Source organism: Struthio camelus, chromosome 2 (assembly GCF_040807025.1).
Source record: "Struthio camelus isolate bStrCam1 chromosome 2, bStrCam1.hap1, whole genome shotgun sequence".
Lineage (NCBI taxonomy): Eukaryota > Metazoa > Chordata > Aves > Struthioniformes > Struthionidae > Struthio > Struthio camelus.
Window position 1 is genome coordinate 160,730,230 of NC_090943.1, and position 14,875 is coordinate 160,745,104.

The window sequence follows — 14,875 nt, forward strand, 5'->3', positions numbered from 1 at the left end:
TGTTTTGTTTAAGGTCTAAATTAGGAGCATTTCTTAATTTAAATAGAAAACTAAATATTCATAACAAACTATTTCCCCTATTCTAACTTAATTTTATTTCAAGCAATACAACCTCCTGAAATGCAAAATCTTATCAGCTGCCTAGTTTCTACACACAGAAACAAATTCACATCTACTTTCCCTCCACTTCTCCGCCTAGGGAAAGCTATTTCAAGAATATTCTAACAATCCAGACTTTGACCGCTTTGGTCCGCTGCAATTTGACGACACACCAACAATTCTCTTTTCCTCCTTTATCTGTTTCTTTCTCTTTATCTAACACACTTTGCTTTCATCCCCATCAAGTGAGGAGCAGACTTTAAAATCCAGCTGCATAATCACTGCCCACGTTATTCCCACCACGCAGGTTCTCTCCAACTCCAATGGATCCTTTTATCATCCTCCTCCTAAATCAAACACAACTACACTAGGACTGTACTACTAATACCACTACGCTACTTGATCGCTCTCAGCCCTCAGTTTGTCTTCCCCGTACGCTACGTGTAGGTTTAGCAGCACTAACCACGTCGCGTGTTCACCTAAGAGCTACTCTGCTCCCATCCAAGAGGAGCCCGCACACGCTTTACGCTGTTCAAGTACAAGCCGTAGGCAACGCTGACCTCCAGGAAGAGAGCTGTCACGCTCTTCAGCTGTTCAGCTATACCCAAATGCACTTGCTTCATTAAGGTTAAAGCATTTTACAGTGACCTTTCCACGTGTACAGCTGGCTGGTACGGGCTAACACCTTTACTCCCAGTGACGTTAACATCAATGCTGCAGAAGAGAGGTCACGCTAAAGCAGAACAAGGCATCAGAGTCTGGTTTTATAATTGCTGTTTCTCCTTTCTTCTATGCAGAGTGTAATAAAGAGATAAAGAGTTACTAATCGAGGACTATACTCTGAAAAGCAGTTTCCTCTTTGTCAGTCATCTCCCCTCTGGTAAAGTCTGTATCTTGTTTGCTTAAATCCCTAGTTATTCCTTGCTTGAGAGAGTTTCACTGAAAATTGAACTGTTTTTATTCAGAAACCACAAAGGTAAAAAACGTCTAAAATGTAGGCGAGAACAAAAAAGTCTCATATAGCTCCCATATTCTCACTCACATAATATGGGAATTTTGTGGCCCCCTTCTGCTTTTTTTTATTAAAAGAAAAGAGGCTTTGTTGCTGCTAAGAGGTTCCAAAGCATGGAGCTAGCAAACATTACTAGCAAACCATCCACTTGTGCAAGACGTATCGCTTTTAATTTCCTTTCCTGGTTCCACCGCTCGCTTTGCTGCTTTCCCAGCGTCACTACTAGACACAAGGACATCAGTGTTTCAGAAACAGTCAGCAGCCAATATTCCTCCCCACCCGCCACCGAGCCTCAAAAACACAGTATCAGAGGAAGATCTGTCAGTTGGTTAGAGACACGCAACATCAAAAACGCTGTAAATTGAAATGCTAGCTTTTCAGTAAGCTCACGACCACAATTTTCTGTCAGCACAACACACACGTTACTTAGTGCTGAACATACAAAGCAAGACACTTAAGCGCAGATGAAGCGGCCAGGCAATGATCTGTTACCTTTCCCTCTGTGCAAAGGTATACAGAACTGGAGACATACAGAGCACGCACCTATTTGTTATACCAATACACTGCACGCTTGTCAAGTCAACGTCACGCTGCTGCAGCCTCCTACAGCTCATGAATAGCTCAAGTGATGTTTGGATCAGTTTGCAACTTTAGGGGTAGTGTCCAAAATGAAGTAAAAGCATATGAGAAGGTTCTTAGCTGGGGTAAATCAGCAGGACTCCAACTTTCAGGAGGTTCTGTCAGCAGACACCAGCCTAAGTACCAGCCTAAGCTCTCTCCCTTGCTTAAGCGGGGAACTTGCAAAGAGGGATGTTGGTTTTCCTTTTTTTTCTTTTCCATGCTAAGGACAATTGCAGAGCTAAATTCTTGTCTGCAAACATTGCGTCATCGTGTAGACTACTACTTTTTAGGCAGGTGCAGTGGATACTAGGAAAAACCAAAGATGATGCTAGCATGTAAAACCGATGCACGTATCTGAAAAGTCAGCTTCCTTACCTTGTTACTATTCCAGTTTATTTGTGCTCATGTACTTTTTTGCATTTCACTTAGGTTATCCATAGCCCTTCTAAACAAAACATTCATTTAATTAGTCTGCACAACGTTCTAAATCCATCTCTGTTTCAGGATGTTGTCTATAAAAAAAAAACCACCACTGATGTGTCCAGAACGGGGACACTGCAGATCTACACATTTGGAAACAAAACACTTCTATTAAAATGAAAGAGAGAAATAGAAAGAAAAATATCGAGCTTCCCTTGAGAATACGATCCAAGTCTGAACGAATCAGGGTTGTTCTGGGTGATATCCTAAAAATTTCACTGAGTGCTGCTGACTGAATGTTTCTGCAAGGAAAAGGGGGTCTGTGTGCTGTCAAAGGTGGTCTAGGAGTAGCTGATGCGTGAAGACGACACTTGCTAACTGGTAACACTGAGATTGTCAGCTGCTTGCTCAGCGCGAGGATTACGGTTATCGTTGGCTACGAAACCACCTACTCCCCAGCATAAACAGAAGAGTACGACGGCATTTATTACACTAAAGGGCAGACTTCTACAGTGACCACAGAGCGTATTAAAAATGAGCAACACTCAGCAAGAGGAAGTGAGGTCCACCTCGGATCGTGGCTGAGAGTTACGATGGGATTTTGAACGTGAGATGGCAATTCAGCCTCGATTGAAAAATATGCAGTTGCAATGTGATTTGCTAAAAATCCCCCAAAACCAGAAAACAGAATTCAGGTGCTGAAAGATAAGTCAGGGAGGCAAGCAAACCTCTGCCTTCAAACAGTCAGCGAATTTCTGTAGCGCAGCTGCCTTGAACAAATTGAGAAAAAACTTCCTTCTGCAGACAGGCAAGATGTTAGGCAAAAGTTTCACTTATCTTGACAGTGAAATCCTCTTAATTTGACTGGATTCAGGATATTATGCTATTCGTCCACACAAACATACTTGTTACGAGTTCCATGAAGAATCAAAAATACCACTTATTTCCTGCAGAAATCTTATTTCTGCAAGGAGCTCAGTGGAGGACCAAAAAGGACAAGCCTATCTACAGAAAAGGACATCCCCAAAAGCGGCAAAACCAGTTTCACATGACGGTCTGCTAGTGGCATTTTGGGGATTCTGGGTCCTTTCTGGGGTCCACGCGGAAGGAATAAAAGCAGTCTTCCTGCTGCCAGAGCCACCAGCGTCAGTATCAGTGGTCGCGAGGCTTTTCTGGCATGGGCGTTTGTCCATTAAGCAGCAAACAGCCACCAGATACTAATCAACTGCAATCTGTGTGGGATTATTTACCAGTAACCTCAGGGGGTGAACTGAATATTTATTCTCTCCCACACGGAGGATTTCTCTTGCTCTTATCGGTACATATCTGAAAGGCAGGCGTCTAGGACCAACAGAGAAACCCGTATCCCCTGCAGAGTGACCTGTCCCATCCTGCAGCGCTAACCACCAAGGGAGCATCAACAGGTCACTCCAACTAGGGGCCCAACTTTCAGATGAATGAAGTTCAGTGAGACTTATCTTACCCTCAGTGCTTAACCTGACTCCAAGGTACCCCCAAAACCATGTAAGATCCTTTTGTGAAAGGTGAGCAAAGCCAGAGCGTCCAGCTCACTTCTCGTTCTCATGCTTCCACGTACCTGGTTAGGTGCTTCAGGTGGCATAGGGGATGGCGATTTGGACTGGAAAGCATCCTGGGACATGAATCCAGAGTCATGGGAGGACACACTGGACAGCCTCATGGGTGCCTGCTGAGGCAGATTGGAGCTGCGATAGCGATAGTGTGAACTAGGTGAGTGCGAGTGCGAGCCACTGGACCGGGAATCACTACTGTTAACGCTGTTCAGACTGCTGTGAGAGACAAAAGGAACAGAGAAAGGAAAGGGGAGAGGAAAAGACAAAAGGGGGGGTGGGGAGAGACCCATATACAGTACAATTAACATTCCACGTGTCTCTAGCAACAGGCAGCATAAACCAGAAAAGAAAAAAAAAAAGAGGTTGACAAAACAAATTTAAATATATATATATATATATATACACATATGCACATATATATCATAAGTCAAGAATCATAAGCAGCTGCAGTATCCTTGGCGACCACAGAGAAAATGGCACTTGACCCTGAACTTCGCTCAGAGGATCAGATTCTGTAGCCCAGACGCCAGAAGCTGAAGGCTGAGTCAGGCCCAGAAGAGGAGGTCCCTACGCGCCCTCCCCAGCCTTAACGCAGCCTCCGCGTGCCGCGAGCCACAGCTCGCTTCTACTCCTAACGCCTGGCTGCTCTTGCACCAAGGGCCAAATTCTTCCGGGGATGCCAACAGCAAGGCGTCGAAGGCGTAACAGTGCATCCGAAAGGCTGTATGTGGGCATGCGGTTCCAGTCAGCCAGCAGGCCAACGCGTGAGATTTCTGAAAGCATCACCAAAACCCTGTACTTCAGGGTGTCTGTGACCGGTTTCACTCGCATGGAGGCTCTCTACCAGAAAAAAGGGCAATTAAAGACAATCAAAACTCCAAGTTAGGAGCTATGGAAAAAAAAAAATAATCAAAGAGATTGATTTTTCATCTCCAATATCCATGAACAACGGCAATGACTCATCAGTCACAACGTGGGAGCTTTTAAAGCTTCCTTGTGCTGTGGAGGTGACTGAGCAGGACTAGCAGGATGCATCGGTCCGAAGGCAGATTCCTACTTTCATTGACTAAGCCTACCGCCTAGCTAAAGGGACGGCTCTAAAAGCTACATGGGCAAATTCCCAAATTTCACGTATGAGTTAAGATGTACAAGTCTGCTGGGGGCAGGGAAGAGGCACTGCACTATTTTATCCATACGTAACAGTCTCTTGCCACAGGGGTTTTACTACACAAGAAGATGAGTTTGATTAGGAACAGGTGATGGATTTTCCAGCCATTTTCTTTTACGGCTTCAGGATATTGCATCTTTAAGCCTGTGCTCAATGCTTTATATATGCGTGTTTTCACATATATATAAAAGTATTGAATTTTTTTAATATATATCTGCATGCAGAGGCAAGTACATACGTGTCATGTTCACTTGTTCTGACATGCTATAGATAACTCTGCTCATACACAGGGAACCTGTAGTACATTCTTCATAAAGCAAACTAAAAGGTAATTGTTTGAGAGCAGCTACAGAGGTGTTAGAGCAGAACACACAACAGAGTATCTTCCTTTTCAATAAAAGGAAAGAGTAAATATAGACATCAGGGTACAGGGGCAGCATGCTAATAAACCGCTTCATGAGAGAAAACAGCTTTTACAGAGAAAGCGTCAACAGAATCCAAGTGTTCCAACACATTTCAGGACAGCATTAGACAGCACTAAACAGTCAAAGAACTTGTATCAAAAAAAGCATTTCCATGTACCAGACTGATAGGGTTATCGACAAGGATGTTTTTCCTTTTCAAACACTTAACTTACTGATTAGCAACAGCTACTTAGAATAATCTAAAAAGCCATCATACGAAAAACAGAAAAGGAAATTATGAATGAACAATCTCAGAGCTTAGATCAGTACAGTCTGCTCTTTGATCTGAAACGGGTTCAAGAGAACTGAATCGAAAGCATCTTCAAGTTGTCTTGACTTCAAAAGTTGTTCAGTCACGCCCATCCTTTTCAATATTCTCAGTCACACACGTAAACTGATGAAGACCATGAGGGATTGATTTCCTTAAGAGTTCTCAGTTAAGATTTACTTATGCACACAAATCCATACCACAGTCTGAACTTTCCTCCCTTTGCCCCCAAAGAGGTTAAAATGAAATGTTACCCGTCTACTTACCTGCAAACACTAGATTTTCTGGACATGGTGGTACTGGGAGAAGATGGAGGAGTCTGATAAGACCAGCTGTAATCAGAACCTTTCAAATCTAAAATTACCTGATGAAAGATAATCAATAGTATCAACCACTTGGAAAATCTTTTCTCCTACTAACAGAAAGAACCTGCTTGTTCCCAGCATTCTTCACCACAACAACTTTTCAATGTCTATTTATCCAGTCTCCGTTTTCTTCTAGAATTAGACTATGCATGCTATAGTTCCTATGCAGGACAGTCAGCTTCATCCTCGGATTTCCGAAAACTAGCATACTCAACACCACGGCTGCTATCGCAGAAGGACAGTTTACATTCGAAGAGAAAAATCTTTAAAAAGTAAACCTAAGATTTAATTTATTTCATCCATGTTGTAAGTTATTTTTTCCTTTAAAAAAAAAAAAAAGAAGTTATAACCTTAGAGTTTAAGAACTGTCCTATTAAAAAAATCCTCGAAGATACGGTATTAACTCACGGCAGAAATTCCCTCCTTTATACTTTTCAGTCAATGATAAGGGGTTTAAGGCGTAATAAGAATCAGATAAGAGTTCGTGCAGCAGACTTGGAGGAAAGGGCCTATTTGGAGTCATTCAACAATACGTGTTTTCCTATGCGCTTTAAGGATAGCATGGGAAAAAAGCTCAAATGTTAGAATCTGTGGAACAACCTAATCTCAGCAATGCTGCTGCCACCACGTAAGCCAGGGATGCTCAAATGCAGGGGGAGGAGGTGGCACCCGTTTCTCATGGAGCCTCACTCGAAGGTGGGCACCTTCATATACGTCAAACTGCTACACAGCTACCATTTTACACTGGATATTTTCAGGAGCTCTCAGTTGATACTGAGCAGTCAAATTTTTAAAACTGCTCACGTTAAGGATGATCTTGCTGCAGTTAAGCATCTCCAAAAAAGAACGTAAAGCCACTGAATGCTAGCAGTCGATACTTCTCAGAACATGTAAAAAATAGTACAAGCTGAAAGCTGAAATGTTCTCCAGGTAACAAGAGCTAACCTGTTCACTTGAAGATGGCAATTTGTGTGGATCCATGGTGAGACTTTTCAGGTCATCTGATATAGTTTGTAAATGTGTTATTTCTCCTAGCATTGATATTTCTTCTTCCTGAAGAGACAAAATAGCAAGGCTTGTCACGGCCTTGGTCTTAAAAACGAGGCCCAGAACACAATATACAACCTTCCGCATTTTGCTGATGACTGTAGTCGTGCCCAGTGGAGCTGCTTTTTCTCTTCCATAAATCAATCGTTACTTATGAGAAACGCTTGGAAATACTCATTTACAGAATTTTATGCCTACTTCAAGATTAGTTAAGCTCCGAGGCTCAGAAATCCTCTCGCTCATCGATGAGATAAATAAGACTTGGAGTTCTTTTGGTCACGTCTTCAGAAAAAGAACCATTCTCTCTGCATTTAGAATAGGTTTATCCCTTCTATGCATACTCACTACTGTGCCTTAAAGACTGTAACCCTGCATGTAAACAGGGGTTACACTCATAATTCTTGCTAGTTTTGGAGACTTTGACAAAGGCACTATACAGGTGTAAGGCATTAAGACGTCTATGATTCATGCTGGCTCACACTATAGCAAGAGCTAGCACCACTCTGACAGTATCGGCACTGTAAGTTACCATAGTAATCTCTCAGCTACCATGGTAATTTCACCCAGGTCTTCTGAGTTTGCAATTCCCCTCCTACTGCTCAGCCATCAGCTTCCTACTTCTCTAATCATGGTTTTCTGGTGAGGCTGATGCTCTTTGTAAACAAGCACCAGGGAGATTCTCCCAGTACACCACAGCCTCTTCGGAAACACACCAGCTTACACAAAGCCACAAACGTTCCAGCGCTGGGCTGCAGACAACCTGAGATTAGGAAAATATACCTCAGCTTTCGGAAGGAACTGAAGAAGCTGTCATGTAGGAGGGAAAGAGCTGCCAGAAAACTGCATGGCAGCGGGCTGCAATCTGTCAGATAATGTCATTACATGCACAGGGGAGGTCTTGAAATATTTAGCAGTCCTACTGCTAGAGTAGGAGTAAAGAAGGTTTTCATTAAAACGTGATGTGAAGGAAAAAGCGGTGGAAACTACATTAGCACTGTCTCAGGGCCATATTCACAGCGACTCAAGGGCCACCCAAGTCTTTGTGCCTGCTGCTTCCCCATGAGTTGGCTTGAAAGTTTTCAGTGTCTCTGGTCCCCACTCCCAGGGCCCGTAGGGAAGCGCCCAGCTCTCGCCACTGACTAGGCAGAGATGCAGGAAGGATTTCAGCTGGTTTCTACAGCTCGAGAAATCCCTTCCAAAGACACGATGAGCTACCCTTTTCAGCGGCTGGGGGTCACCTAGCGCACTTGTGCACTGTACCAACGTGGAACGGAGAGCTCTTACTATGACAGGCCGCAGCATGGAGATGAAAGTACAGAACCGGCCGCGTTCCTCGATCAGAGCTTTCCTGACAGCTTGCTTCTCGGTTTCTTCAAGCAGCAGGTACTTATCATTGACGTCTTGTAAAGCACTATCCAGCTGGGGCTGAATGTCACCCCGTCCTGCACACAGGGAACAACCAAGAGTGCATTTTATCAACACTGTGCATCTATACAGACAAATCTCTTGCTTTCAGTCAGCGCTGCTGCCAAATTGTGCTTTTGCAATTCAAATCTCAACCAGTATTTTCCCTTAATTCAAATTATTTATTTTCATTGAAAAAAATGTCACTGAAATTAAGCATTTTATAGCAATTCCCCCCCCACCCCCTTTTGCCTAGGAAAGAAATCCAGCTCAATTGAAAGAAAGTTTCACCATGCCAAAGACAGCATTTCACGTATGGACTCTCTCACGCTGTTAGTTGTTAAAATCCCTCATGTCATCCTTGCTGACAATCAACATCTTACTGATTGGGAGGGTATTCATCACTAATCCCAGGCGTACTCCTCCTCCTTCCTACTGCCGTGCTTGGCAAACTCCTGCTAACAACTTTGTGGAGTCACCAAATGAGCGGATGAGCCTCCTATATGACCTGACAGTAGGAACATGTTACTGAGACTGCTTTATGCAAGCCACTGGTACAACAGCTTTCTTCATTCTAAAGTCCAAAACAAAAAAAAACCCTATTGACATCGGAAATACATAAGTATGTCCAGTCCAGTATTTGTCTATGAAAAGTAAAAAAAAAAAAAAAAAAAAATCCAGTTAACCATAAGCCAACTCATACATAACACTAAAAATTTCTCTGCGAGTTAAGCACCTTGCTCTGCAACAACTGTTTACCCTGCATCATGCCAAAAACTCATTCCTCCAGTAACGAAGAGCTGCTTAACTCCAGCATTACTGAGTCAACCCTGATGCAGTTACCAGATCTCTTCACGCAACCTATCACCCTGAATATTTTAAGGAATCTCAGTTGCATAAACTTCTCTCAAATCTTCCAGAAACACCACACAAAGTAAGAATGCCAGTTGCATTTCCATTCCACTGTTGCTCAATACAAGTGAGACCACATTTAAAAATGATGTGCAAGTTGCAAGCAGCTACCCCCCAAAAAATAATTTTTATGGACAATCTTTTTGAGGGACAATAATCTCTGTGCATGGAGGATTTAAAAATACGAGCAAGAGGAAGAAAAAAGCCTCTTGGTATGTACAAGTACCCAACACCATGTTCCACAAGACGACTCAAGGTCAGAGCTACAAAGGCAAAGCTTTGCATGAGTATCATACCTATGACTGTAATACTTCAGAGCAAGGTGAAGTCATCAGTTCCGCAGCACTAGTGAAGAACCAGAACAGAAAAGATCGAGCAAGAACGGAGCAAAGAGAATCACATTGGCTTAGAGACATTACGGACTGGATGTATCCAAATCTCCTCTACACAGTCAGGTGTAATCCAGATAAAACTGTACAGATCCCCAGGCACAGGGCTCCGACGTGCATCCCCGAGGAGCGGCATCCCTGCCCTCCCCGTGGGCTGGGCGGCCCCACCACGGCCTTGGCTGCGTTCGGCACGCGGGCACCGAATTATCGGCGTGAGCTCCCAGCGTCATCCTGCAGACCAGACTGACTGGTGCAAGGTGGATCATAAAACTGGTGTGGGGAATAAATAACTTTAAAACAGACTCTGAAGTTGTAGAGTTACGTGGCCTCTGCTCTCAAAATTAGCATTGACCAGAAACAAGCTATAGAAGAATTTTAGGTAACTCCCTAAAGGGCCTGTGCCTTCTTACTTGTCATCCGCTTCAGGAGATAAAGCAATGGCCTTCTCTTTGACTGCTGCTCTCTACATTTCAGGCCCTTTTTCATACTCATCATTGCAATCAGATGCAGGGATTAATCATTTTACACCTCCCTGGAGTTGTTCTTTCAAACTCCTTACAAAACTGAGACCTACATTATTACCCGGAACCTTTATTTTGAGAGCTGCCTGGAAACGCTCACAGGTGAAACGAGCTCGTGTTCTTTAACCCTAGAGGCTGGATCGTTCGTATGGCTGTACCAAACACAAAACGTATTAGCTGCTAACTACATCACGCGCTCACCAGTCCAACTCTGGAGAACTGCTGTATATAAAACCGCATTGCTCTCCAGCACCCTCCGCACCTCTGTAACATTTGTATTTTACTTCCTCAAGTAAATCAGGAAATTAATGGACGTACCATCCACTCACAGCCAATTTTATGGGGCTGAGACTCTTGGAAGCCTGTGCAGTCAGTGAAAACAGCCAAGCTCTCCAGGGTGTAATTCAGAGCAGTGAGCCTGCCTAGGTGCTCTGAATCACCTGGACGAGCTTCTCAGGTCAGATGTTTACAGGGCACAAACACAGCTCTCTCACGATGTGCTTCCTCCTCTCCAAGCACAGCCCTGGGCAGCCCTCCCACACCTGGGGATGTCAAGGCCACGCAGGCAGGTTGCGCATCTCCGTCACTCTCCACCAGCTCCAGCCTTCCTTGGTTCAAATCCCCTACCTTTCTCAGGAGGGAACATCAGCATCAAAAGCCATCGCTGATACCAGGTCTCCAGAGGCACCAGGGCTGTGACCCCTGCTGGCACTGTATCCCTCACTTGAGAGCACTGATGGCTTTTCCCTTTTGATTTGTGAAGGGAAGGTCACTTATTTAAGGTATCCCTGACAACTGATTGCACTATTTTTGCAGTCTATCGGAAAATCTGTTGCAATCTATCTTTGGGGACATGAGGTACGCTTTCCTAAGGAACATTAGCAATTGATTATTCTCTCTAGCACAGCAAAGGCTTAAGGTTACATATTTGCAAACACTTCCAAATCAATGCAATTTTTATAACGACAGAAAAGAGTTCCAGAACAGTCTCATCATTCAGCAGCCGGATGGCTGTTGTGGGCAAAGGGGGACCTGAAAGGATACTGCTACCCCAGCTGGAGATCGGTTTGAATGACCCACCAAAACACTCGGATCTAGAGATGGTCAAACGTGTCCAATATCGTCACCAAACTCTGACCCGGAATCGGCCAGAAATGAGCATGCTCTAAGGACGGCTCTGCAAAACACATCCAATTGCATGCAGAAGAATGAGTCAGTAATCTGAAAAGCCAGGAGAAATGCAGATCCACCCTTTCTCCAAATGCGATCTTTGGTGTTGCAGCAAGGAACAGAAACGCCGGATCAGAAGTTACAGCCTGCCTTCATCCTGCCAGGACCAAAAGCAACGTGCGCTCGACGGCCACGGGACCGGTGGGTTGGCATAGGCAAGCACACAGTGCGAGAGCTGCAGAGCGCACGGCACTGCAGTTGCTGAATCGCTTCTCATCAATACTGACACGAATTCACCTTTACTCACCGAACAGTCTTAATATGTTGCCTTCAGAGAGGGGGCTTCACATCATTAGCATGACATGCAAGAGCTTTAAAGGACTGATGTGCACTAAAACATCAGCTGTATAGTGGTCTACGGCTAAAAGCCTCATGCAAATTCTTAAATAACCACTGTTTGAAATAAAACTTCAGTCAAAGGAACATATTAGGGACAAGACAAAAGGTAAGTCTAATTTTCAACCCAATTTCATGCTTATATTTTTTTATAGGGCAACTTAAACTAGCAAAATTGTCAACAGCAGCAAAGAAGAAAAATGATTTTTAAATGCTCTCAGTCTAAGTCTGGCTGCTAAAGTTAATGCTACTAATGGCAAAGTAGATAATGCAATAAATATTGGTGAGATCAATGTTTCCCACGTCGACATTCTCGCCTAAAGACGGCTCCCTCACATTCTTTTTGGGTGTTTTTAAAATTCCACGTGGACGCTTTACACAGAGTGCCAGCACGGACACTGTGAGCGCACGTCTACCAGTACAAACCCAAATGAGCTCAAAGCCATTCGTCCCCAAATCATTTCCTTCGCAACAGCATACCTGCTCTGTCTTCCGGGATGAGCACCCCTTTAAGCCCTGCACAGTAAAGCCAACAAACTGATACGGATCTAGTCTGAGAAAGACACCACAATTCTGCAGCAGGTTACAGAAAGGTGGAAAACTTCATTTGCTGGGCTTAACTTTAGAGGCTAATTCCAGAAATTCAGCAATCAAATCTTGAGTCTCTCCAGTGACTGCTGGAGATCTGAATCAGCTGCGCATGTTCCCAAGTGCTACGCTGTCTCTTACAAGAGAACGTCCAAGCTAAAGGAAACTTGCAGATCGAATTGCAAACTAGGAAAAGCAAAGTGTAGTTTCAAACCAGGAGACCACGCGGCAGGTACCCAGTGACCAGCTGCAGGAGCCCAGCACTTCATGAAGAGCTTCCCCGTCTGATCGACCTAGGCTCTTCCAGAGGGCAGCTTTAAACACCTCCACGAGTATTCCTACCGGTCGAGGTCTGATATTTTCTCTCAAATTCAAAAACACTAAATTTAACTTCAGAGAAGATCTCAAGGCAACTACTTCACGTTTTCGATACAATGACTGAAAATAGCACTCCACCTTGAACAGATTTAAGGTGTGACCAGGCAGGAGAAGAGGAAACAATTGCGATGCCAATTCCACCCCTTCCCCAGCATGAAGTTATACGTGATTTCTTACCTATCATTTAAGAAAGGTGCATGCGAATTTCGGAGAAAAGGGATTTGGACCACAGGTTTACAAAAAACAACACTAAGGACTGTAAGCTCTAGACTTTAAAAGTCATATTAACAACAAGATATTCAATTATTTGAACGTCACCTTGATGACATGTCTATTCCATTTAGCTTCTCTCACAACCGTGATATGATTTAAATCAGTCCATGTTAATCATCCCTTTCTAAAATAAACCACAGGTTTGGCGACAAAACCGATTTTCTTCTTTTACAGTGCTCCAATTAGATGCCAAAAGAAGATACGAATCAAAAGATGGCTTGCTCATTAAGGTCAGGCAATGTTTTAGTTTCATTAGAAATTAAAGTCTAGGCAGTTAGCGGAGACCAGACACCATAAAGAGGCCACAGCAAGGGCTACAATAAACCAGCCACCAGGGATACAGCATGGCACAGACTTACCCAGAGCCTCAGCTGTCAGGCAGGTGCGCATGATGAGAAATTGCAGGACACAAAATTGACACAGAAAGGAAAATAAAAAAAGTCAAACTGGTATTCCAGCACTCCTGGAGTTTAGACATTATTATCAGCTCCGCGACAAGAGAGTGAGCAGTATGGACTAACCTATTTTGACTTCTGCTGCTGCTGCTAAAGGCAAACGCGTTAGCTTTGCTTACTGATGGGCTGCTGTAAATCAAACGCCTGGTTATTTATCATGCAGTTTTATTTCAAGAAATTTAAATCAGCCGAGGAACTCTGTTCAGCTTGCAGATTCTTAGGCAAGAACATGGTAATTTGTGTTGAAGAGCAAGTGCAACACAGACAACCGTCAAACCCTGCTCGAGCCGATGAAGAGGACCAAGGTACATACCCTAACGCGGAAGGGGGAACCTTGGAAACGTGCAAAACCCAAGGCCAGTGCTACATTAGTAACCGCAGCAATTTTTGATGTTCTCCACTACAATTACATTAATAGATTGTTATTTAAATGAAACATTAATTGCTGATGCAGTGGGGAAGAACATCAAACACCATGATATACATATTTCAATTAAAAACATTTTACATTAAGCTTTGCAATACATTTGGCTAGCTGGCAGGAAGAAGTGTCAAATGACATTCAAACTCAAGGAATGCAAATGAAAGTCAAAGACCTTCGGTCACTGAGTTGGCAACACGTCTTCACTGAAGTTTTATAAAGCAGAGCTTACGTTATAAAGGTTGCGGGGGGGGGGGAGGGGGAATAAATCTCAGGCACTACAAAAATCCACACAGGATTTTTCCCCGAAACACATAAAGATAATTTGCTAATTAGTTCTCCTCCTCCTGAGCCATATCATATTGACTGCAGAGCAAGTCCTGGCTCTCACTTCACTCATCACCCCACACTCGATCCATCTGAAGAAACAACTTAGTGGAGCCGGGGTCTGCTCCGAGGTCCTCCCTCCCCAGACTCCTGCTCCCGGGAAAGGGCTAAGCACAGGGACCATGCAAAGTACCTGAATGAGAAGGTCTGAATTTGCTTAACAACTGAGATGTTCCTCAGTTATAACTGCGTGGAAGAGTTTCATGGTTTTTAGTTAAGAGTCATAGGGTTCGCACAATCATCCCTGAGAACAGTACAGCAATTATTACGGTTTGCAAAGACCAGAGTGTACAACAAAACAGCTGCAAAGGCTCTAAAAACACAAACATGTCATCTCAGCTAAGTGGGAGGAGGGAGAAGGCACTTTTGACAGTATTACATTTAGTTAATCATCTATTCTGCGCTCTCAACTTCCTTAAAGGGCTGGTAAGCATACTTTCAAAAACTGCTGAATAACGCAAAGTACCAAAGCAAAGTACAGGTTGTGCATTTGGATACTCAACATTGACAGGACAAGATGAAACG

General features: G+C 43.7%; 1 protein-coding gene across 24 annotated transcripts in view; it reads right to left on the minus strand.

Annotated features, from left to right (window-relative positions):
• The window catches only part of MTSS1 (MTSS I-BAR domain containing 1), a 123,403-nt gene that overhangs the window by 12,505 nt on the left and 96,023 nt on the right, over positions 1–14,875 (minus strand). For 12 of the 24 annotated variants that reach the window (XM_068933231.1, XM_068933232.1, XM_068933252.1 and 9 more), the window contains 5 exons: positions 13,447–13,458; positions 8,341–8,498; positions 6,955–7,062; positions 5,911–6,008; positions 3,750–3,960 (listed from right to left, as the gene is read on the minus strand). In XM_068933231.1, coding sequence (XP_068789332.1) covers positions 3,750–3,960; positions 5,911–6,008; positions 6,955–7,062; positions 8,341–8,498; positions 13,447–13,458 — 587 coding nt within the window. The remainder of the gene's footprint in view (positions 1–3,749; positions 3,961–5,910; positions 6,009–6,954; positions 7,063–8,340; positions 8,499–13,446; positions 13,459–14,875) is intronic. The other 12 variants (XM_068933237.1, XM_068933254.1, XM_068933240.1 and 9 more) reach the window with 3 other exon arrangements.